At 32.7% G+C, this 20,679-nt stretch overlaps 3 protein-coding genes across 3 annotated transcripts; all 3 read right to left on the reverse strand.

Annotated features, from left to right (window-relative positions):
* Positions 1-1,659: 1,659 nt before the first annotated feature.
* LOC123218386 (CASP-like protein 3A1) lies at positions 1,660-3,700 on the reverse strand. The gene is made up of 3 exons (XM_044639835.1): positions 3,366-3,700; positions 2,273-2,408; positions 1,660-2,137 (listed from the first exon to the last, which is right to left on the reverse strand). Exons 1-3 carry the CDS (start codon positions 3,563-3,565, stop codon positions 1,922-1,924), a joined length of 552 nt encoding a protein of 183 aa, XP_044495770.1. The 5' UTR covers positions 3,566-3,700; the 3' UTR covers positions 1,660-1,921.
* A 2,915-nt stretch (positions 3,701-6,615) lies between these two features.
* On the reverse strand, positions 6,616-20,116 carry LOC123219322 (nuclear pore complex protein NUP35-like). Its single transcript, XM_044641211.1, has 5 exons — positions 19,984-20,116; positions 9,076-9,693; positions 8,100-8,172; positions 7,333-7,504; positions 6,616-6,856 (listed from the first exon to the last, which is right to left on the reverse strand). Exons 2-5 carry the CDS (start codon positions 9,657-9,659, stop codon positions 6,678-6,680), a joined length of 1,008 nt encoding a protein of 335 aa, XP_044497146.1. The 5' UTR covers positions 9,660-9,693; positions 19,984-20,116; the 3' UTR covers positions 6,616-6,677.
* On the reverse strand, positions 12,160-14,898 carry LOC123218981 (putative disease resistance protein RGA3). Its single transcript, XM_044640636.1, has one exon. The coding sequence runs from the start codon at positions 14,896-14,898 to the stop codon at positions 12,160-12,162; it is 2,739 nt and encodes a 912-aa protein (XP_044496571.1).
* Positions 20,117-20,679: the final 563 nt, after the last annotated feature.

Here is a 20,679-nt window from a genome sequence, read left to right on the forward strand (position 1 = left end):
TGATGATAACAACCGTCAACCTTTCCAAGGACCATATCCCAAAAATTAAAGATAAAAGGGAGAACCAAAGAAGAAAAGAACCAGAACTCAGACAGATCAGGAAGTGAAGAACGTTACTGAAATTTGTCTTCTCTGCTACATCTGGTCAAATCCAGCCATTATCCTCAGCAAGCCACAAAAGATTACAGCCATTACGTCGATAACTAAATTTTGGTGCCTCTGAAATTGAATCTATACCTGTATCAAAACTTAGCGATGAATTACAAATCAAATAAATTAAATTTGAAGAGAAAGGAATATGGATAATGCCTATCACTTATAGAAGGAAATAAAAATATAGATCATAGGAATCTCACCAAAAGAAATAGAAATAAACAATGAGCACTTGCTTCATCTGGTGCATTTTACTACCTTGATCCTTCAGATGCACCAAAACAAAAAGGGCAAAGGACTCATTTAATATTCTAAATACAATGAAATATCATATAAGAAGAATAAACAGAAATATGTAAGGTTTTCCCATTATATCTAAGGATAATTATCTCTCACTGCGTGTATGTATGTGTCTTTGACTTATGACTTGTCTCTCTCTTCCTGTGTTTCGGGCTTTTATATTTCAATAAAATTATATACATAATTTTTGTATATACTTTTATACATAAATAATAATATGTTATTATGTAATTAAATGTTATTTTATTTATAATTTTTAATTATCTAATTATATAATGATATGTCATTATTTGTGTATAAAGTTATATACAAAAATTGTATATATAACATTACTTTTTATATTTATATGATGAATAGGAAAATTTACATTCAAATAATCAAATTTGAATATTCCTAATTTAAATATCATTTTCAAAATCTATTCTAATTAAACTAAAACAAAATAATTACATTAATAACATGATCCCAATTTAATAGGAAATAATAATTTTTCCCTTGTAGACTTGAGGAAGAATAACAAAGAATCTCATGGATGTGGAAGAAATGTATTGTCTTTAAGAGTTTCTCTCATTGTCTCGGAGAACCATCGGTAGATAAGAGATGTGTTTAGTTGTTGTTAGCTAATGGATGATTATAACTGCTATTTCGAGAACCAGACTAGATCAGTCGATTCAACCAATTGAATTAGGAACTAGCTCTAAATCCGATTCGATTAACATTAAAAAGTGATTTAATTGTTGATTCAGTCAAAATCAATTAATCGATCAAAACTGACAAAATTGGGTTTGACCAAAGTTTGGAGTATTTTTTAGAAAATTTAATTATTTTTTAGTAATTTGATTATTTTAGATTAAATTGGATGAATTTCTAAAAGTCTGTAAGGAAAACATAAGTTCAAAAATAAAAGAAAAAAATGTATATCATATCTATTACAAAATTATATATATTTTTTTCTGTATCATGAGATGGGGACATTCTTTTTATCTAATTATTTCACTTAAATCAAGTAAATAATTATCACTCTTTATAAAAAATAATATGTTCTAGTTATCATAGGTTTGAGTATTCTGATTGATTTTGTTTTCTGCAAATTTTTAAGTAAAATTTGTTGGTTAATTTGATATTATTTAAAAAATTTATTACAATTTAATAATAAGTTGAATCGATCGAACCATAAACCACTGAAACAACCTATTCAATCACCAGTTCGGTTTTAAAAACATTTACTATAACTCACTAAATATAGTACATGCAATTTAAGATACGGAGTTCCATCAAATAACAATAAGTTTGGTCACAAAATGAACCACGGGAAGCATTACTATTACAAATTATAGAGCCACATTTGCTCTTTACAAAGGCCAATCCTGTGCTCCACATATTCCATAAGAGAAAGAGGCACATGACATATATTTTAAGATTCCACATATCCATTAATAAGTATATGATAATAAAAAGCTAGGAAAATTCAAGACTTGATGAACCAAATCACATCCTGAAGAACTGATGCTGCAAGCAAGAGACTGCTGAAGAAAGTGAAGACTATTGAGATTGTAATGTGATCACAGAATCTATACAAAGCTGTGCAGAAACTGGGCAGAGGAGCAAGTCTGATTCCTGTGCGGTTCAAATTTGTGACTGAAACTGCAGCTGATCCTGCACTTAACATCGCATATGCAAAAACCTGAAAAAGGAGGATGCATTAGGCCCTCATAAATCACTTAGTTTCAGAGTTAATTAAACAAAGTTAATTAATTTTTATTTGTGGGATCACCAGCCCCCACTAGGCCCTGAACAAGTCTGTCCCTGATTACATTACCTGATCCAGAGCAAAAATAAGCCAGGCATGGCTTCTTGAGGGAATCACTGGAACTTTTCTTAGCAGCCTTGTTCCACTGATGAGCAATTGCAGCAATGAATAAGCTGCTGCAGCCACAGATACTCCAAACAGGTACCTGCTAGTATGAAACCATTAGGAAACGGTTTGTTGGACCGATTCAGGTTATATCCTAAACTTATAACTCTAAACTTTTTATCAGTATCTCGGATTAATAACCTCAAAGCTACAGACCAAATGGCCAAACCAAGTTTCTACCAAACCATTGGGTAAAATACTGGTGAGAAATGAACATGTTTTCACCACTCCAATCCTTAAAAGACTCTTTCTGCAGCATCCTATCATAAACATTGTCAAATCTTGAAAGTAAACTTTTCTCTTTACTACGCAAAAGGGTAAAAAAATAAATAAACCCAAAAAAATAATTAGTAATTATCACTCACGGGTTTGATTCTGTTCATTCACATGCCACAACTGCAGGATATAATACACAAATTAAGTTTGAATTTTCCCAGAAAGAAGTAGCAAACCCAGGAGCAAATTTCAACAAAGACAAAATGAAGTCCATATAAAGCAGTGGAATATGACCCACAACATGACAAAAAAACCTCACAGATCTCCACTTTCCCTGGCCCAGTTGGGGCAAAACCCCAAAACAAATCGATTGTTTAATTAACTTATTAACTAATACAATAAAATGAATAACTGAATCATTGGGAAAAAGAAAACAGTTAGGTGACTTGTTTGGACGGCAAGAAAATGCAAGAAAGCAAGAGACTATAAATAATAACAAAATATAAAATAAAATTATTCTCTTTTATTACTTTTCTAGGCAACAAACAGAGTTGTAAGCTGGAAAAAAAGTTTCGTTTGTAATTGTTCAGATTGTTTTTCGTCAGTTTCTCAGTAACCAAACAAAAAATCAAGACCAACCCACTTTGCTAAACAACATCAACATTAACTAAACGAACTTGCTATTTCCTTCACATTCTTGTCAAACAAAATAAAAAGTACTAAACTCAAAACCACTTCAAGGGCAAAAAATTAACCCCAAAAAAAAAAAAAAAACACTTACTCAAAAGCATAAGAATAAGACCACTGGGAAGAAACATCAAGCTGGAACCCAAAAATAGAAACCGCACTACTTTGACTAGCAGTTAACATGGAGGAAAACGCTACCACAGAAGCCACCAAGGACACAAACCTCAACACCAGTTGCACAACCACCTCCTTCCCCGCCGCCACACTCTTTTCACCTTTGTGGCCGTTCATCATCAACAAAAGCAACAAGAAGAAGAATTCACATGAAAAATAAATAGCTAGTTTTGAAAGTGAGTTGCTTTCTCAGTGTGTTTTGAGAGTTATGTAAAAGAGTATCAAGGGGAGGCTTTTGCGCATTAACTTTAATGCACGTAATGCCTTAAAATAGAAAGAGATCAATGCACAAGTACAACAGTTCGGTGCAGAGCCATAGTTCCGAGGCCATGCGTCACACACAAATTAATAAAAGGCCAATAGACTAATTCCCACCCAAGGTATAGTAAAACACCAAACTTAAACCCTCTAATTTTCAAAAACTCAAACACGCACCTATCACCCAAAATCTGTTAAACTTTTTTATTATAATTAAGAATAAAACCATCATTTTATTAGTAATATTGAAAATATATATATAATTTTATCTCATTTTTCTCTTCAAGTTTTGAAAACTCACAAGTTCACTTTTATCTAAACATTTCAAATTTTAAAAAGTGACTATTTTCCCCCACACTTAGGATTTTCTTTTCTTTCCTCTCCGACCACCACTCTATCACCAATGTCTTCCTCTTCCCACCCTCACTGTCGGGATCATTCGAACAACCATTGTGAGAGGTCGTTCGATAAAGAGACGTCATCTCTTCAGTCAACGACACGCATCTCTTTGTCATTCTCTTCCATGTCGCATAGGCTTTCAAGGCGGTTAGTTGAAAAATTCCAACGGTGAGAGTGTAAAGAGGAAGTCGTTGGTGACATAGTGGTGGCTGGACTGGGGAGAGGAAAAAAACCTAGGTGTGAGAAGGAAATAATCACTTTTTAAATCTTGAAATGTTTAGATATAGTGTGAAGTTATTAGTTTTTAAAACTTGGGAAGGATAACGAGATAAAATTATAATTTTTTTAATATTACTGATAAAATAATAGTTTTACTCTTAACTCTAACAAAAAAGTTTAACATATTTTGGGTAATAGATGAGTGTTTGAATTTTTAAAAGTTTAAGGGTAAGAGTTTAGGATTTTACTGTATCTTAGGTGGGAATAAGTCTTTTTGCCTTAATAAAATTTAAAAATTTCAATCCAAAGAGGTAAATATATTTTTGACTTAGATACAAATTGGTGCTAATTAGTATTACACACAAATTGATCGATTAAATGTATTTGATGAAAGGATGAATGCCTTGGAAAAGGCTTGAACCATCCAAATTAATTGCATCGGAAGCCAGCATCGCAAATCACTCGAGGGATTCCTAGCTTTAAGATTCAAACTTTGGCAACATTGACAGTCTTTGAAAAAAGGGGAAATGATCCATATCCTACTTGAATGAATTGAATTTAAATTGAAATTTCAACTTAGTTTGAGTTTAAAGGTTCACCGACGATTCACTTTCTAATGATATTGCTTATCCCTTTAACAATACTCATCATTTTTTCAGTGATATTATTCATCAACTCAAACTAGTTTAAATTGGATATTCTAGATTTGAACTGAGTTTAAAACAACTTTTATCAGGTTTGATTCAATTTGAATCTACCCTAATAACAAAGTATATTAAATTGATTAGCTATGGCATTACAATGATGATCCCAAAGGTGCCACAATATAGAAAATTCTGTTTAAAAGCCAATAAAAAGTATCTGAAACAGTAACAGTTGAACTTGATCAGATTGTAGTAATTGAGTGAGATATTGGCTACTTGTGGACAAATTAAAATAATCCATGAATAAAGAGACTATAATAATATAAATGAGAATTGATTTTATCTAGATTAAATAAAAGTTATTTGAATATTAGATAAATGTTATGTCATCATAGAAAGACATGCCAATCATAAGAACAATCATTCTTTATCTCCGATTAATTTTATCTAATACTTATTAAATATTTCATGTAGTAATTGTGAAATTAGTGTTGATTGATATGGTATCACATGAATAGCCATTTCATGCTTTAGAAATAGTCATTCGGATAATGTGTCATACAATTGTCCTAACCATATCGCGCATGTAATGGACATTCCATCCCCTTAAAACACCCGTTCATGAGTTTTTTTATATTAACAAATTGTATTGTGAATTTGTCTAGATTTTTAGTACTCCCTAAAACTCTCAAACATGCTTTTCACATTCCCTAAGAGTTCCAATAGACTCCTTGAGCCCCTATAGCATCTCACACTTGTGTGGATCACCTCAGCACCATCCTACATTGGATTGGAGAATGAATTTCATATGGGATCACTGTCAAAGACCAAGGAGCCTTCAAACATGAGTTACATCAGCCATATGGTTGTTTTAAACGCAAGCATAACGTGTTCATAATTTCATCCTGATAAATTATGGATGAATATCACATTTAATTAATTTTAATCTTCACTTCCGCTGCCTACACGATGTTTTGAGTCCATAATGAACACCAACAGATTCTACTATTAGAAGCTTGCACATACGTATATATTTATGAGTTTTGTAACAATCAATTTGTTACAAGAAAAACTATTTTATCATTAATTATAATTCAACAATCAAACCTGTGAGGCAGCATCAGGCTGATGATTAAGAGAAAAAAGTATGGAACAATCTGAATGACTCTAAAATGTACCAGAAGTGAAATGGACGAGAATTATTTCCGTTGAAAACATTCAAGTTCTGCAATAGGCCAAGAAAAAGGGAAAGCATGTTAGCCACTCTCATTAATTCTTCAAATTGCATGTTTCCCAGCTCATGATACAGGCCCTCACTTCACAACAAAGGAGAAACCACATCATTAAATTTCAATCAGATATTTGTATGCAGTACTATTAGATAAGAATAACACAATCTAGGAGCAAAGATAAGGATATTTGCTATTAAATAATAATCAGATGACGCTTGCTCTTGTAGAAACAATGCAAGTGCATACTATGATTTTTCAACCTCAGGTGAGTGTTTGCAATGTTTTCAGTACAATGTCTATAACAAGAGGAAATGTGGCACTCTGAGCAAAAAGGAAAAATATTGATTCAGGCATCAAGCTCAAAAGAAGATTTACTGAAACTCTCAATTATATTTTTGAATTGCCGAAGACAAATTTGACAATTTGACTAAGATAAGATATGATGAATCTCTGGAGTGACTACTAATTGCAATAGCAAACTTATAGGCCAAACATCACATCCATGATTTTAGATACCACTGACTTTGATGGGGAAGCAATGGCACCTACTGACTGTCGAGCATTTGCACTTCCATTTTGGAGATAATAGGCCTGAGGAGAGGCTGTTGATGCGTTCAGCTCTGAGGTTCTGCTAGGTGGAGGTGGCAATGTCATAAACCCTTTAGGGTGCGTTTGGTTGGTGGTAAGATAGATTACCTTGATAATCTATCTTTTATTCCCTTGTTTGGTTTGTCAGTAATAAAAGATTACAGTAATATTCTATTACCAATGCTGACGTGGCAGGTAATATAGGTGATAATCTGATTACCACCTTCACCTTAGGTATTTAAAGATTACTGGGGTAATCTTGAGTTTATTATAGAAAAATTATTATTTATTAATTTTTTGAGATAAAAATAAATTTATTTTTAATTAATATGACAAATAATATAAAAAATATTTAAAAATAATTATATTTAAGGGCATTTAAATAAAATAATTTACTTGTAATCTTTTATTACCTTTAACCAAACACAATAATTATTTATACCTATCAAATTTTATCAAACATAGTAATCATTTATACCCAGTAATCTTCTAAGTAATCTATCTTCAAGGTAATCTTTCTATTTTAGTAATCAAACATTACCCAAACCAAACGCCCCCTTAGTGTTAACCCTTTCATTTAAAGCCTGGCGTTGCATGGGATCCAGTGGTTTGACACCAACAATTAACACTCCATTGATTTGTATCCCGTTCTTGTTGAGAGCCTTCCGCACATCAGAACGCTTCTGCACCAGCCAAATGATGGAACAATCATTTACAGAGCAGAATTTAACAATAATTATTGCCGCAAGACCTGTGATCAAGTGCCCCGAATACTTTGGCTGAAAAATGGTGCATGAGCTTAATTGCAAAACCCAATTCTCATTGGATGAAACAAACAAGAATAACGATTGCACAGCTGGACAACCAATTGCACAAATCCCAAAAAGGCATGTCACACTAAACTAAGCATTTTAATCATGTGTTGTTTTCCTTTAAAAAAATACAGGAAAGAAGAAAGAGAAAACATTTCCTTGATTCCAACATCAGATAAATCTGAAAGCACACTAAAATAAGATTCATTGCACCTATTAAGCCCAAAAGCACTAATGCAAGCCCAATCCATTCATAAAACGCTAAGAAATGAAAACCAAAACTCCATCAATAACTGGAATAGCTCTCAAGGCCCAATTAACCCATTTTGATAATCAGGCAAGGAAGCAATCTGGTTAAACTCTCTGGGCCAAGTGCAACTTACCGATATACTGGGTGTTTCCGGTATCCATGGAAATAGACAAATAAGAAAAAATCTTTAAATACTCGTAATATAAAAGGAGTTATTCCATATTTGACATACAATTCTCATTGTACGCAAGACTGAACATGTTTCAAGATCACACCACTCTTTTCAAACTCCCGAAAAACCAAATTGGTATCTGCTGGGGAAAATCTGGTAAGAAAGGTCCAAACAAGAGTTCTATGTATAAACATTTGATAAATATTCAAGGTAATAATTATAAAATAGCATTCAAGAGTCTAAGTCTTCCATAGACACTTAGCAGCGAGGAGAATATCAATCATCTAAACAGGCAAATGAATCGCACCTATAGAGGCCCATATATGATTCTAAAAACTACTTGAAAGTTTCAGTTGTTAAAAGTGGATAATGCAAAACTATGTAGTTCACAATTCCTTAGGAGAGAAGACTTCATGACCTTATTACTGTAAGCACAAGAGGGCTATCCAAAGCACCATAACTATAAGAAAACACTTTCAAGTGAACTTCCGAAAGTCATTCATGCAATCAAGTCAGACAAACCAGTCAAAATTACACCAAGGAAATGATACACAACAAAAAATTGAGTGGCATATCTTGTATGCTATAAGAGAGTCGAAAGATTAAACAGTGACATAGTGATAAGACTAGATTTAAGCTGAGCCAAACCGAGCTCGAACTTGGGCCAACTCGAGTTTGGCTTGGCTTGAGGGGAGCCAAGTTGAAACCTAGGCTTGAGCTCATCAATCCTTAAACCAGTTCGAGCTCAACTCGCTTGAGGCTAAGATCGAGTTTGACTACAATACCGAATCAGTACTGTAGCAATGTAGAAAACGATCAAAACAATGTCGTTGTGATGTTTATTGATCAAAACAACGTTGTTTTATCAATTTAAATTGCATCTTTCCAAGCTTGCAAATTCAGCGAGTTGAAGACCTCTCAGGCTTGAGCTTGCTTGAATCGAGTTGATTTTGGGCTCATTCGAGCCAAACTCAATTTTGATCGAATAAGATTTGGTTGAATCCAGCTTTACGGATGTACAAATATGTAAACAAAAAAGTTCAGTTAAAAACACACCCATAAACAGTAACCCATTCTTCCTCATTAAGGTTCCCAGCAGGCAAGCTATTCCTCTGCATCTCTGGCCTAACAACTTCCCTTGGTGGAGGAAGTGTGATCAAAGCACCAGGCTGTACCACACCCTCAACTGGAGAACCCCTGGCCTTCCCCTCTAGTTCACTACTACCAGACTTTGTTGGCAACCACCAACCCAACCCTGGTGAACCCTGCTGATTCTGTGCCCCACCTCCACCAGCAAAAGAAGTGCTAGTCTCTGATTTCCCCTTAGCTGGAGATGAAGTAAAGTCCCGGTCAGAACTTTGAGCACGAGTTCTCAAGTCCGATTTTATTTCTGGAGATGCTGGGTAGTCATGAATCCCCGACCCTGGAGAGAAATCTGAGCGGTCATCCATGGTGTAAATTGGAGGGGGTGGAAAATCTGAACCCCTCAAATTATCACGCCATAGTGCAGAAACTGCTGCAGCCTGATCTGGACTTGAAAATTTCCCCCTACGTGCAGATATTGGTGATGCTAAATCCTGGAAAAACAATGATTGCCGCTTACTTCCAGACTTGGGAGTTATATGCACTGTACTGCTCATTTCAAGAACCTTCCACCACACAACAAAACTCCTTCTACAAATCAAAATTAAAAAATAAACCCACCATTAGCTTTAGCTAAACATACGCGAAACTAGAAAATTTCACTCAACCCAATCTAAATATCGAAATTGTTATTTCTTATTTATCCTATTCAGAGTATCTTAAACAACAAAACGCAGCTCAAAATACATTAGCTTTTAGCTGAAATATTCAGAAACAAGCAAAAAAGCTCACATCACACATTAGAAAATATAACACTAAAACATCAAACCCCAGAAAATAAACGATTGCGGGTTTGTTTAGCTCTTCTAGATCTCTTTCTAAGCTAAACAAGCCACAAAACCTTTTTCTTGCATTTTGCCAGAAAACAAACAGAAAGCTATTTTGTTCAATTAATCAATCACAGAACATAATTTAAAAAATGAATAATGCGTACAGAGAGAGAAAGTATCTGCAATTACTGGGTTGTCTTTAATTTCTTCTTCTTTTTCCTTTTTAAGTCTGAAGAGCTGAGATTGAGTGCAGCTCCTTTACATAGAAAGTTTCCAAAACCCTAAACCTCACATCAAAGATTCGAAATTTGAATTTGGAGCTGGCTGTTAGCCGATGGTTCTGGGTTTTCAAAATGACTAAAATAGCCTTCCTTCGAAAGTTTTGCAAGACATATTTGTCATTGTACCATTGACGAAAAGGTTAGAATATAAAAATTTATATTAGGCCAAACCCAAGTCATCTTCTAATTTTTTAAATTTAAATATTTATTTATAATCAAATTTTTATTAAAAATCTTAATTAAAGTTAAGAATAAAACAATTATTTACTAAAAAAAATTTTAAAATTAATATTTTATCATATTTTCTTTTTCAAATTTAGAAATCTTAAAATTTTCTCTCCTATTCAAAATTTGAAAATTGACAAATAATTTGTTTCTTTTCTCAATTCAATGTTTTTGGCCATCAGCCATCCTCCTTCCCGTCTTATCTCTCCCTCTGATCACTCTCTCTTTCCTCTCCGGCCATCTTCAACTGAGAGGAAGACGAAATCATATTCTTGAAAAACTGCTGTTAAAGTCTTAGCGCATCATTGTTGCAGGTATTCTTGTTTTCAACTTCAAATTTGCTCTGTGGATGTGCTTTGGTGTGTACGTAACAGGAGTGCCTTTATAGAGGACGAAGATATTCAGGCAATGCATGATGCTGTATGTACAAAATACATCATGTTCAAGCTCGTGTCACATTTGAATTTGTTGACTCTATCTACTTTAATGATATCTGAATAAGCCAGTCTCAAATGCTAGAAAGGCAAGAAAAAGTTTTGAGATTGTTGAAGCTGATGTGCTTGTTGTCTTTGGATTTGTGCAGGAAATTTCACGGAGCTATGCAGATAGTAGTCATGGCTGAAACCGTGGTATGAAAATGCCTCAAGTTTCACCTTAATTTAAAGTTACATGTTTAACTTCATTATATTGAGCTTGAATTTTGTGATGGATAATTTTTTTAATTTCAGATACACCTTAACTTGGATGACTCTTCAGAAAATTACTGGCTTTGCTTCTATGCAGAATTCTTGTTTAAGTAACAAGAATAGCAATCTAATTTGTTTTAAAAATTATGAGAAGTCTTATTAGGATATGAGTTATCAGTCTTATTAGGAATAGTACCCAGAGTCAGAGAATGAAATACAATAGAAAGGCAAGGCCACAATTAGAGAGTGAGAGTTACTAATTAGAGGCTCTGAGGGAGCCAATTTGTAAGACTTGCGAGAGTTTCTTGTCATTTTTCTTCTTGACAGTGAAATTCTGCAGCGGCAAAGTGGAAATAGCTCTCACGAGAGAACTAACTACCATAAATTTTGTGTTTTTGTGTGGTTATTTTTAGTCCTTTGTTCACTTCTTTTCACTTTCATGGGGGTTTAGGATTTGCTAGCATCTGGTTAAATCCGTGCAACACTACCAAATTTTCTTTCTAGCATTTTAGCCCTGCAAACTAATTTCCCTATGGTAGGATTAAAGCCTCTGGTAGGATTGCCTTGGAACTGTCAGAGCTGCAAACAGAGCCCGTAACTGTTTACCATTGAAGAAAAAATTTCAGATATTTAAAGATCTTAATGATGCTGAACATCAAATTGCAGGAAATAGATGCAGCAACATGTAAAGATTTTAATCATCATGAATGGCATATAGGTGTTGTAAGTACTACTAAATTTGGTCAGCCTGTAATGGTTTTGTGTTCTTTATATTAGCTCTCAAAGTGTTATTGCATGCTTTAATGTTTGATGTAGCCGACTTCTTATGGTGATGAAAGCTCAAACAATTCAGTAATTGTAGTAATTCAATATCCAGATGCTCAATCTGATTTATCCAGTTACTTGGATTAGATTTTTCTGAAGGCCGAAGAGAGAGTAAAAGATTTATTATTTCATATAATCAGCAAAATTTTCATCACAATGAAATAAATATATATACTTGAGTGATAGCAAATGTGTAAATTTATTGCCTCTTTAACAAAACATAATGATAAATTTCTGAAGGCCATCTGGCAGTGCACGTAATTTTCCACAGTAATTGATTGACAAATAAGCAAGGCATGGCAAGATTGTATTCCCGTAATCCCACTCTTCCCATTCGAAATTATCATCAAATTCAAGAACTTTCAACTTGGGAAAGCGAATAACTAATGTAGATGATGAAAATGCACCATCGCTTTCGATTCTCGTAACTAGATTTTTCGCACTCATTCTATTTATCCTTAGTAATTTAAGTGATGGCAATTTTCCCAAGGGAGACAAATGCTTACAATTTTCACAGTTGAAAAGAAACAATTCCCTCAGCCTGCTTAATGACATGATCCAATCAAAATAAAGAGTGCTGCCTCTGTAATTGCCAATATCTAATTTCTCTAAATTTGGATGCGGTTGCAAAACCTCAAGAAGTAACTCATCATCATCATTTTCCCTCTCTCCTTCTCCATCTTTATCGAAACTAAGCGTTAAATAGAAGAGGTTCTTTTTATTGCTGAGAATTTGTAATCTCTTAACCTCACTCGTATTGGTCACATTTCTCAGCCCGCTAATTTCAAGTGTTCCTCTTAAATGTTTCAAATCTTTCAAGCATGCAAGAGTACTACATGCTTTACTACCATCACTGCTGCTGCTATTTTCGATGAATTTACTCAATGTTCGGAGACAAGTTAATTTCTCAATTCCCTTGGGCATGTAACTTAATGAGTTTGTTGCAAGATTAATCAGATGCCTCAAGTTTATCAACTTCCCCATCCCTTGAGGCAGTTCTTTAAGCTTCCGACACCAAGAAATATCTAAAGTTTGCAGATTGTACAACTCACATAAAGTTTCTGGAAGTTTTTCCACATCCTGATAAGACAAATTCAGATATTTCAAATGTATCAATTTTTTTACCTCTTTTGGAACCGTTGTAATCAAATTCGATGCTCTGAATCTTACACTTATGTCTAATGCCCTTAAACATGTCAATTCACCAAAGAGATTTAGTAGAACATCATTAGACAATTGGTCATAACTTTCATAGCCAATGAAAAGACTCCGCAAACTTTTGATGCTACAAATGGAGATGGGAAATGTAGCCCCTACATGAAGTGTTAACATTGAATGTCGGGCTTTCTCATTGGAAGTGTTTATGACTAGCTCTTCACTGCCCTCATTGATTTCCACAGTTAAATATTCGCTCTTAGTGAGAAATTGAGCAAAGTCATGAACTATATCATGCATCTTGCAGCTTATGATATTCTCATCATCATCATCTTTTTGAAACTCTTGGAAGAATGACCGAGATGCTAAATGATCAAAATACTCTTGGCCTATTACTTCCATCTCTGTATCATTGTCAAACCCAAAATAACCTTGAGTCATCCATAATTTGATCAAGTGATATTTCTTTAAATTATGATCTTTTGAAAAGATAGCACAATATAAAAAACATTGTCTTATCCCAGATGACAAATCATTATAACTCAACATTAAAGGGGATAAAAGACCTTTCTCAATCTCTTCCAATTTCCAAATTTCACTATCTAAAATTCGTTGCCATTCATCTCTAGTTTTCTTAAATCGCAGGAGACTGCCAATAGTTTTTGCTGCAAGCGGCAAACCCTTGCACTTTGCAACAATTTCTCTTCCAATTTGCTCTAATTTTTCACATTGCTTAGGAGGCCTACCAAAAAATGCTAATTGACTAAATAGCAACCAACATTCCTCTTGAGCTAATTGCTCCATTATGATAGGAGCAACTGACCCCATAATCAATGCAACTCTTTCATTCCTTGTTGTAATCAAAACTTTACTACCATAGAAACCATTCTTTAGACAGTGATAAAATGATTCCCATTTGTTATAATCTTCTGACCACATATCATCTAAAACGAGAAGAAATTTTTTTCCCGTAATAGATTGACGAATACATTTCAAAAGAGATTCCAATTCAACAAAATCATTGGTAGGACATTCCAATCCTTCGATGATTGCTTTGGCAACCCTAACCTCAATAAAAGAATCTGATACACACACCCATATTTTTGTGTCAAAATGGCTCATGACCTTGTTATTATTATAAACTAATTGAGCAAGAGTTGTTTTCCCAATTCCTCCCATCCCTACAAGTGAGATGACAGGAAGGTTTCTTTGTTTTTCATTTCTCTCATCTAACAACTTACTCATTAAAAAATTCTTCTCAGATTCTCGACCATATATTTCAGTCATATCAACTAAAGATGTAGTTCGAACTCGTTCCGGTGCTTCAATACTCTTCATTTCCTTGAAATTGTATGCATCTCTCTCTCTGGCAATAATATCTAGTTTTTCATTTAATTCTTTTATCTTTTGTGCTATATCACGGCGCAAAACAACTTGTTTGATACCAAAGCAAGAACAGAGGAACAAGGAAAGTACCTTCAGCATAGGAGCAGGAGCATCTTCAAGATCTCCTTCAACCTGCAACTTCGTGATTTCAGTATTCCACTCGTCCAACACATCTTCCATGTCGTAGGATGTGTCTTTGAGCTGATCTAACCAACGTCTCACAGCTCTGTCGCCCTTCATTTGCCTCTCCTCTGCATCAGGTAGCACAGCTTGAATGGCTTCAAGATTGCTCTGAAGTTGTTTCACTTCCTTTTTGACATTACCAACAAGCCTCACCTCTTCCTTTATCTTTTCAGCACTGAATTGAATTGGCTGCCCCAAGGCAGGATTAACAATTGCACCAGCCATACTAAGAGATGGTAAACAATATTGAATAATTTCCACAAGAGGAGAAACTGGAATACTAGTTTTATGAAAATGGAGCTCTGTGTTAGGTAATAATCCACAATCCACGGTCCACGTGCCCACTGCTCTTCAAAATGTAAACAAAAAACAATAATATATAGTTTTTTAATTTGCCGGCTGAAAGTCATGTTCCGTTTCTCATTCAACTTGATATACAATACCCCTATAAAAAATAATTGTATTGCCGTCTGAAAGTTTCAAGTAGAATAGCTGTATTTTAATGACATCAAAATAATAATTAAGAACTCAATGATTACCTCTGGATATTTCTAGTGGTGAATTTGAGCTAACTCGGTTTAAAAGAACTAATTTTTAGTTAGAGTTTTAATTCGATAATTAATTTTAGATTAATTAATTTATTTATTTGATAACATTATTTATTTTATCAATGATATTATTTATTTTTAACTAAGTAGACTGTCCTCTAATAATATTGTATCAATTCAAACATGTTTGAACTAAGTATTATAAATAAAATTGAATTTCGAGCTAGCCTTAGATTGGATCGAACCTATCCCAAGATATTTCAGGTATATAATCAATTAATTTCCTGGGTCGCGATTACCAAGTAAAATGTAGTCCCCATCACTAGGAAGCAGAGGTATCAAATTAACACTATCAAAGAAAATTGGTTCAACAATGACACCCACTGTAAAAAAATGCTTGAGAGTTGATGTAAACGACGAAACCAACGGCTGTAACCGGCGAAAATCTTTTTCGTACATGTGGAATAGTTTGCCATTATTTATTAGTGCTGACAGGGCATAATTTGTCTGTTTGCAACACCTTTCTTCGAAATTGAAATCGAAAGCACATTGAGACGCGTCTTCGCAGGCCCATACAGTATGTCAACAGGCAGATCAACAGCGATATTTTTCTTTCTTAACAGGCATTTTATATAGTAAATATATGTTAGATTTATAAGTGTAATTATTAAAATATATATTACATAAAATTAATTAATTTATATTAAAATCTCATTCATATATTATTTTTTTATGTTCTATTTATTAGATATAAAACTCTTTTTCTTTATTCTTTATTCGAGTCTCCAACAATTCATGCCAAAAAGATTCTAAAATCCATAAAGAGCCACAAATATACATTTATAAAAGAAGCAGAAAAAAATAAAAAGGGATTTTCAGCCATCAACTAACTTTCAAATTTGATTACGTTGAAAATAAAATAATTGTAAATAAGGTGGTTACGTTATGCCACCACCATATATTCTATAACAACTAATAATAGATTATTTTTTATTATTAAATAGTAAATCTAAAAATGTGAAGCTTAACCAATAGGGTTAATTACTTTTATAATAAAACTATATACACCTATTTTATATACATAAATATACATACACTTATATGTGTTATCATGTGATTAGATAAATTTAAATTAAAAATAAAATAATACTTAATTATGTGATGACACATATAAATGTATATATATTTATGTATCTAAAGTGGATACACATAATATTACTCTTACTTTTATTAATATAATTTCGTTTGAAGCAGAAGGTTCTTATAATTTTGATGAAAAATATATTTTCAAGATTCAATTGACATTTTGATAGATTAAGGAACTAATTTTACATTCTTGTGCCTTTAATGTTTGGTCAAAAAATAGTTAAATCAATGTTTCAAAAAATTAAATCTAGAATAAATCAAACATTGATTAGAGCTTTGTCACCATGAACTACAAGTCACACCCATTAAGAACAAAATGTCTAATACAATTACTAGAGTTAAATAAATTTGGCACATTATTAGAAGTTAAATTTCTATATTATCTTAATTATTTTATTTTTCAAAATTATTATATCCTCTTACAGTAACAAATTTGTTATATCATCACTCTAAATATAAAATTTGTATAAACACCATCTTCTTTCCTACCACTAGTATTGTCACCATCCACTTTACGCCAACAAACAAACTCACTCTCCCAGTCTTGTAAGCCCATCATTTCTTCTTACCCATCATCTCTCACCTTTTTATCACATGCCTAGTCTCATTGTACCACCATTACTATTGCCACCGGGTCATTGTAACTCTTATAGGCCTTAGATCTTGGTTCTCACTAAAACACTAATGTTTTTCATTGCATTCTCACCAAAAAACACGGATGCTCGATCGGAAGCATTGGCTGTTGGCCAAAACAAAGGAGGTGGTCAAAGAAGAGAAAAAATCCTCAAAGTGAAATACTAACTTTTCAAACTTTCAGTTGAGAGAAATTATTAGTTTTTTAAATTTAAAAAAAAAAAGATAAAATTTTAATTTTTCTTTTTAATTTTTTGTTAAATGATAGTTTTATCTTTAATCCTAATAGAGAATTTTAACAAAGGGATAGATATTTCAATTTTTGAAATCTTGGGTGGAGTTTGGAAATACACCAAACTTTGGGTGGGAATAAGTCTCTTGGCCAAATATTAAGCCTCGGTTGAGGCCCTCCTTACTTTTGGCATATCTGGCTTAATATATGTTCTCCAAATGTAAACCAACACGGACTGAAATATAATTGCTGTTATTTTGTTTAACATATGTTATGCAAAGAGCTTTTTTTCCACAGCTTCATATTCTTTGAAATGCATCTTCTGTTTTTGGTTGGTTTACAGGATAAGTTTAATGCTTGAAATGTAATTCTTTCCCGTTGGCAGGTACTGTTATTACTGCCTTAGGACACGTTGTGCTGCAGCTGCATCGTTTCGGTGTTCCAGATGCAGCGAGCCAGTAATTGCAATGCAGCGGTATGGTGTAGTTGATCATAAAGTTCCAAGTCAATGATACTTGTATAGGAAGTAGAGAAAAGAAAAAGTCATATCAACTTAGACTACTTTAAAGAAAAGAGCCTGTTTATGGCAAACAAGTTTATTAGAGAAATTACAAGCTCAGTTCAAAATATTTTTCCCCCAACAGGGTGGGGATTGAGGGGAGGGGGGCTTCTCAATTGTTTAGCAATCTAACGCTTGTCTCTTAATTTTAAGAAGTTTACTACAAAGGATGTAAATCCCATTTTTTTCTAGAACTTGCGTTTCATATTAAATAAGACTATATTCGAGCCAAATTGAGCCCAAAAAGGGTGAAACTCGTTTTCAGATAAGTTCAACTTGTTTTCAGCTTGGGCTAGCCGAGCATAGAGAAATATCCGTCGGTGTTTAGCTCACTCTATGATTTAAGTCATATCAACTTTGAGTACTTGATAAAAATAGAGCCTGTTTATGGCAAACAAGTTTATTAGAGAAATTACAACCTTAATTCAAAATATTTTTCCCCCATTGGGTGGGGATTGAGGGGAGAGAGCCTTCTCAACTGTCTAGCAATCTAACACTTATCTCTTAATTTTAAGAAGTTTACTTGTAAGGGATGTAAATCCCATTTTTTTCTAGAACTTGTGTTTAGTTTTGAATAAGGCTAGATTCGAGCCCAAATAGGATGAAACTCGTTTTCAGGTGAGCTCAACTCGTTTTCAGCTTGTGCTTGCCAAGCATGAAGAAACATCAGTTCGTGATCAGATAGCACCTAGTTTTAGTTCGTGTGGACAAGTCAGATTTGGCTCTGGTCTGCACAAGATGTTTGGTTAGGCTCTCCTAAACGACATCATTCCTTTCAATTTTTTTTCTAATGATGCGAAAGTTGAGCATGGCCTCTATTTGTGTTCGAGTTTGAGTTCGTTTTTCTTACTATTCCCCGACTCATATATAAGTTCGTATTCGTTTATCTTATATTCTTATTCGGGCTAGTTTGAGCAAAACTTTTTTCAATTTCAAATAAACTCATTTCAAATTCAGCCCTAATTTTGAACATTGCAACAAAAATTGAATAAATTCTTTAGCGAAATGGTTGCCAAATGACACAGAAGCAACACTTTTGTGACTAACATTTATAATTTTGTGGAAATGACCAAAAAAATCTATAATAGAATGGATAGTGATATACCTTTATAGATTTTTTCCATCATCTATTGGCTAAAAAGAAATTTAAAAATCATGATATTTGCTAATAATAAAAAAATGTTACACAAATGATTAACAAACAAAAAATTTGCCCCTTGAAAAGAATAAAAGTTCTTATTTCCCATGGCATAATCACACAAAAAAAAAAATTTATTCTTTTTATTCCAACAATGAAATTATGTGTACATATATAAATGTGTCATGATATGATTAAGTGATTTTAAATTAATGATACATCTAATCATATATATATATTTATATATATTTGTGTATTAAAAATGAGTATATATAGTATTGCTCTTTGTCAAAATATAAACTAATAAATATAGCAAATTAAAAAGAGGGGCAAGGGATAATTTCAAAAAATTTATTCTCAAAACTTATCTTGGTAAAATTTAACAGCAATGTTATGTGTACCCATTTTTGGTACATAATTCATGCACATAGTGATGTGTCATAATGTAATTAGGTGATTTTAAAACATGTGTCATTATATGATAGAGAAATATCCAATCACATGATAACACTTCATCTGTGTATACAAATTGTACACCAAAAATAGGTGCACATAATTTTATTGAAAATTTAAAGCAGTTACAAAATGGAAAGCTAAAACAATAAACTGATAATTTCACTAGCTTCTACAAATCAAAATTAAAAAATAAACCCACCACTAGCTTTAGCTAAACATACGCGAAACTAAATAATTTCACTCAACCCAATCTAGATATCGAAATTGTTATTTCTTATTTATCCTATTCAGAGTATCTTAAACAACAAAACGCAGCTCAAAATACATTAGCTTTTAGCTGAAATATTCAGAAACAAGCAAAAAAGCTCACATCACACATTAGAGACTATAACACTAAAACATCAAACCCCAGAAACACAAACGAGTGCGGGTTTGTTTAGCTCTTCTAGATCTCTTTCTAAGCTAAACAAGCCACAAAACCTTTTTCTTGCATTTTGCCAGAAAACAAACAGAAAGCTATTTTATTCAATCAATCAATCACAGAACATAATTTAAAAAATGAATAATGCGTACAGTGACAGAAAATATCTGCAATTACTGGGTTGTCTTTAATTTCTTCTTCTTTTTTCTTTTTAAGTCTGAAGAGCTGAGATTGAGTGCAGCTCTTTTACATAGAAAGTTTCCGAAACCCTAAACCTCACATCAAAGATTCGAAATTTGAATTTGGAGCTTGCCGTTAGCTGATGGTTCTGGGTTTTCAAAATGACTAAAATAGCCTTCCTTCGAAAGTTTTTGCAAGGGATATTTGTCATTGTACCATTGACGAAAAGGTTAGAATATGAAAATTTATATTAGGCCAAACCCAAGTTATTATAAAAATTTATGCACATAATTTTATTAAAATTTAATTACCTTAAATATTAAAAATTATCAAAATAGTATTAATATTATTATAATTTTTTTTATTAATTTTTTAAAGAATAATACTATGTATATATATTCTTTATACATAATTTTTATATATAGATGATATGATATTATTTAATTAAATATTACTTTATTTATAATTTAAAATTATTTAATTACATAACGTCACATTATTTATATACCCAAAATTATGTACCAAAAGAATATACATATAGTTGTAATTTTTTTTAAAACAACAATACCATTAATTTTAATTAAAATAATAAAAAATATGAAAAATAATTTAGAATATTTATATTGTCAAAAACATAACCAGTTAAAAAGAAAATTAATTATTAATTTTATAATTTCATGACATGAAAAAAAA

This window comes from Mangifera indica, chromosome 6 (genome assembly GCF_011075055.1).
Source record: "Mangifera indica cultivar Alphonso chromosome 6, CATAS_Mindica_2.1, whole genome shotgun sequence".
NCBI classification, from domain to species: domain Eukaryota; kingdom Viridiplantae; phylum Streptophyta; class Magnoliopsida; order Sapindales; family Anacardiaceae; genus Mangifera; species Mangifera indica.

Coding starts and splice junctions, on each gene's coding strand:
- LOC123218981 (XM_044640636.1), bottom strand. CDS start 14,898: ATGGCTGGTGCAATTGTTAATCCTGCCTTGGGGCAGCCAATTCAATTC.
- LOC123218386 (XM_044639835.1), bottom strand. CDS start 3,565: ATGATGAACGGCCACAAAGGTGAAAAGAGTGTGGCGGCGGGGAAGGAG. Junction 2,409..3,365: donor TCTTATTCTTATGCTTTTGA/GTAAGTGTTTTT, acceptor TCATACTAGCAG/GTACCTGTTTGGAGTATCTG. Junction 2,138..2,272: donor TTATTTTTGCTCTGGATCAG/GTAATGTAATCA, acceptor CTCCTTTTTCAG/GTTTTTGCATATGCGATGTT.
- LOC123219322 (XM_044641211.1), bottom strand. CDS start 9,659: ATGAGCAGTACAGTGCATATAACTCCCAAGTCTGGAAGTAAGCGGCAA. Junction 8,173..9,075: donor GAATGGGTTACTGTTTATGG/GTGTGTTTTTAA, acceptor CTTTCTTACCAG/ATTTTCCCCAGCAGATACCA. Junction 7,505..8,099: donor TGATCTTGAAACATGTTCAG/TCTTGCGTACAA, acceptor GTTAAATTCTGC/TCTGTAAATGATTGTTCCAT.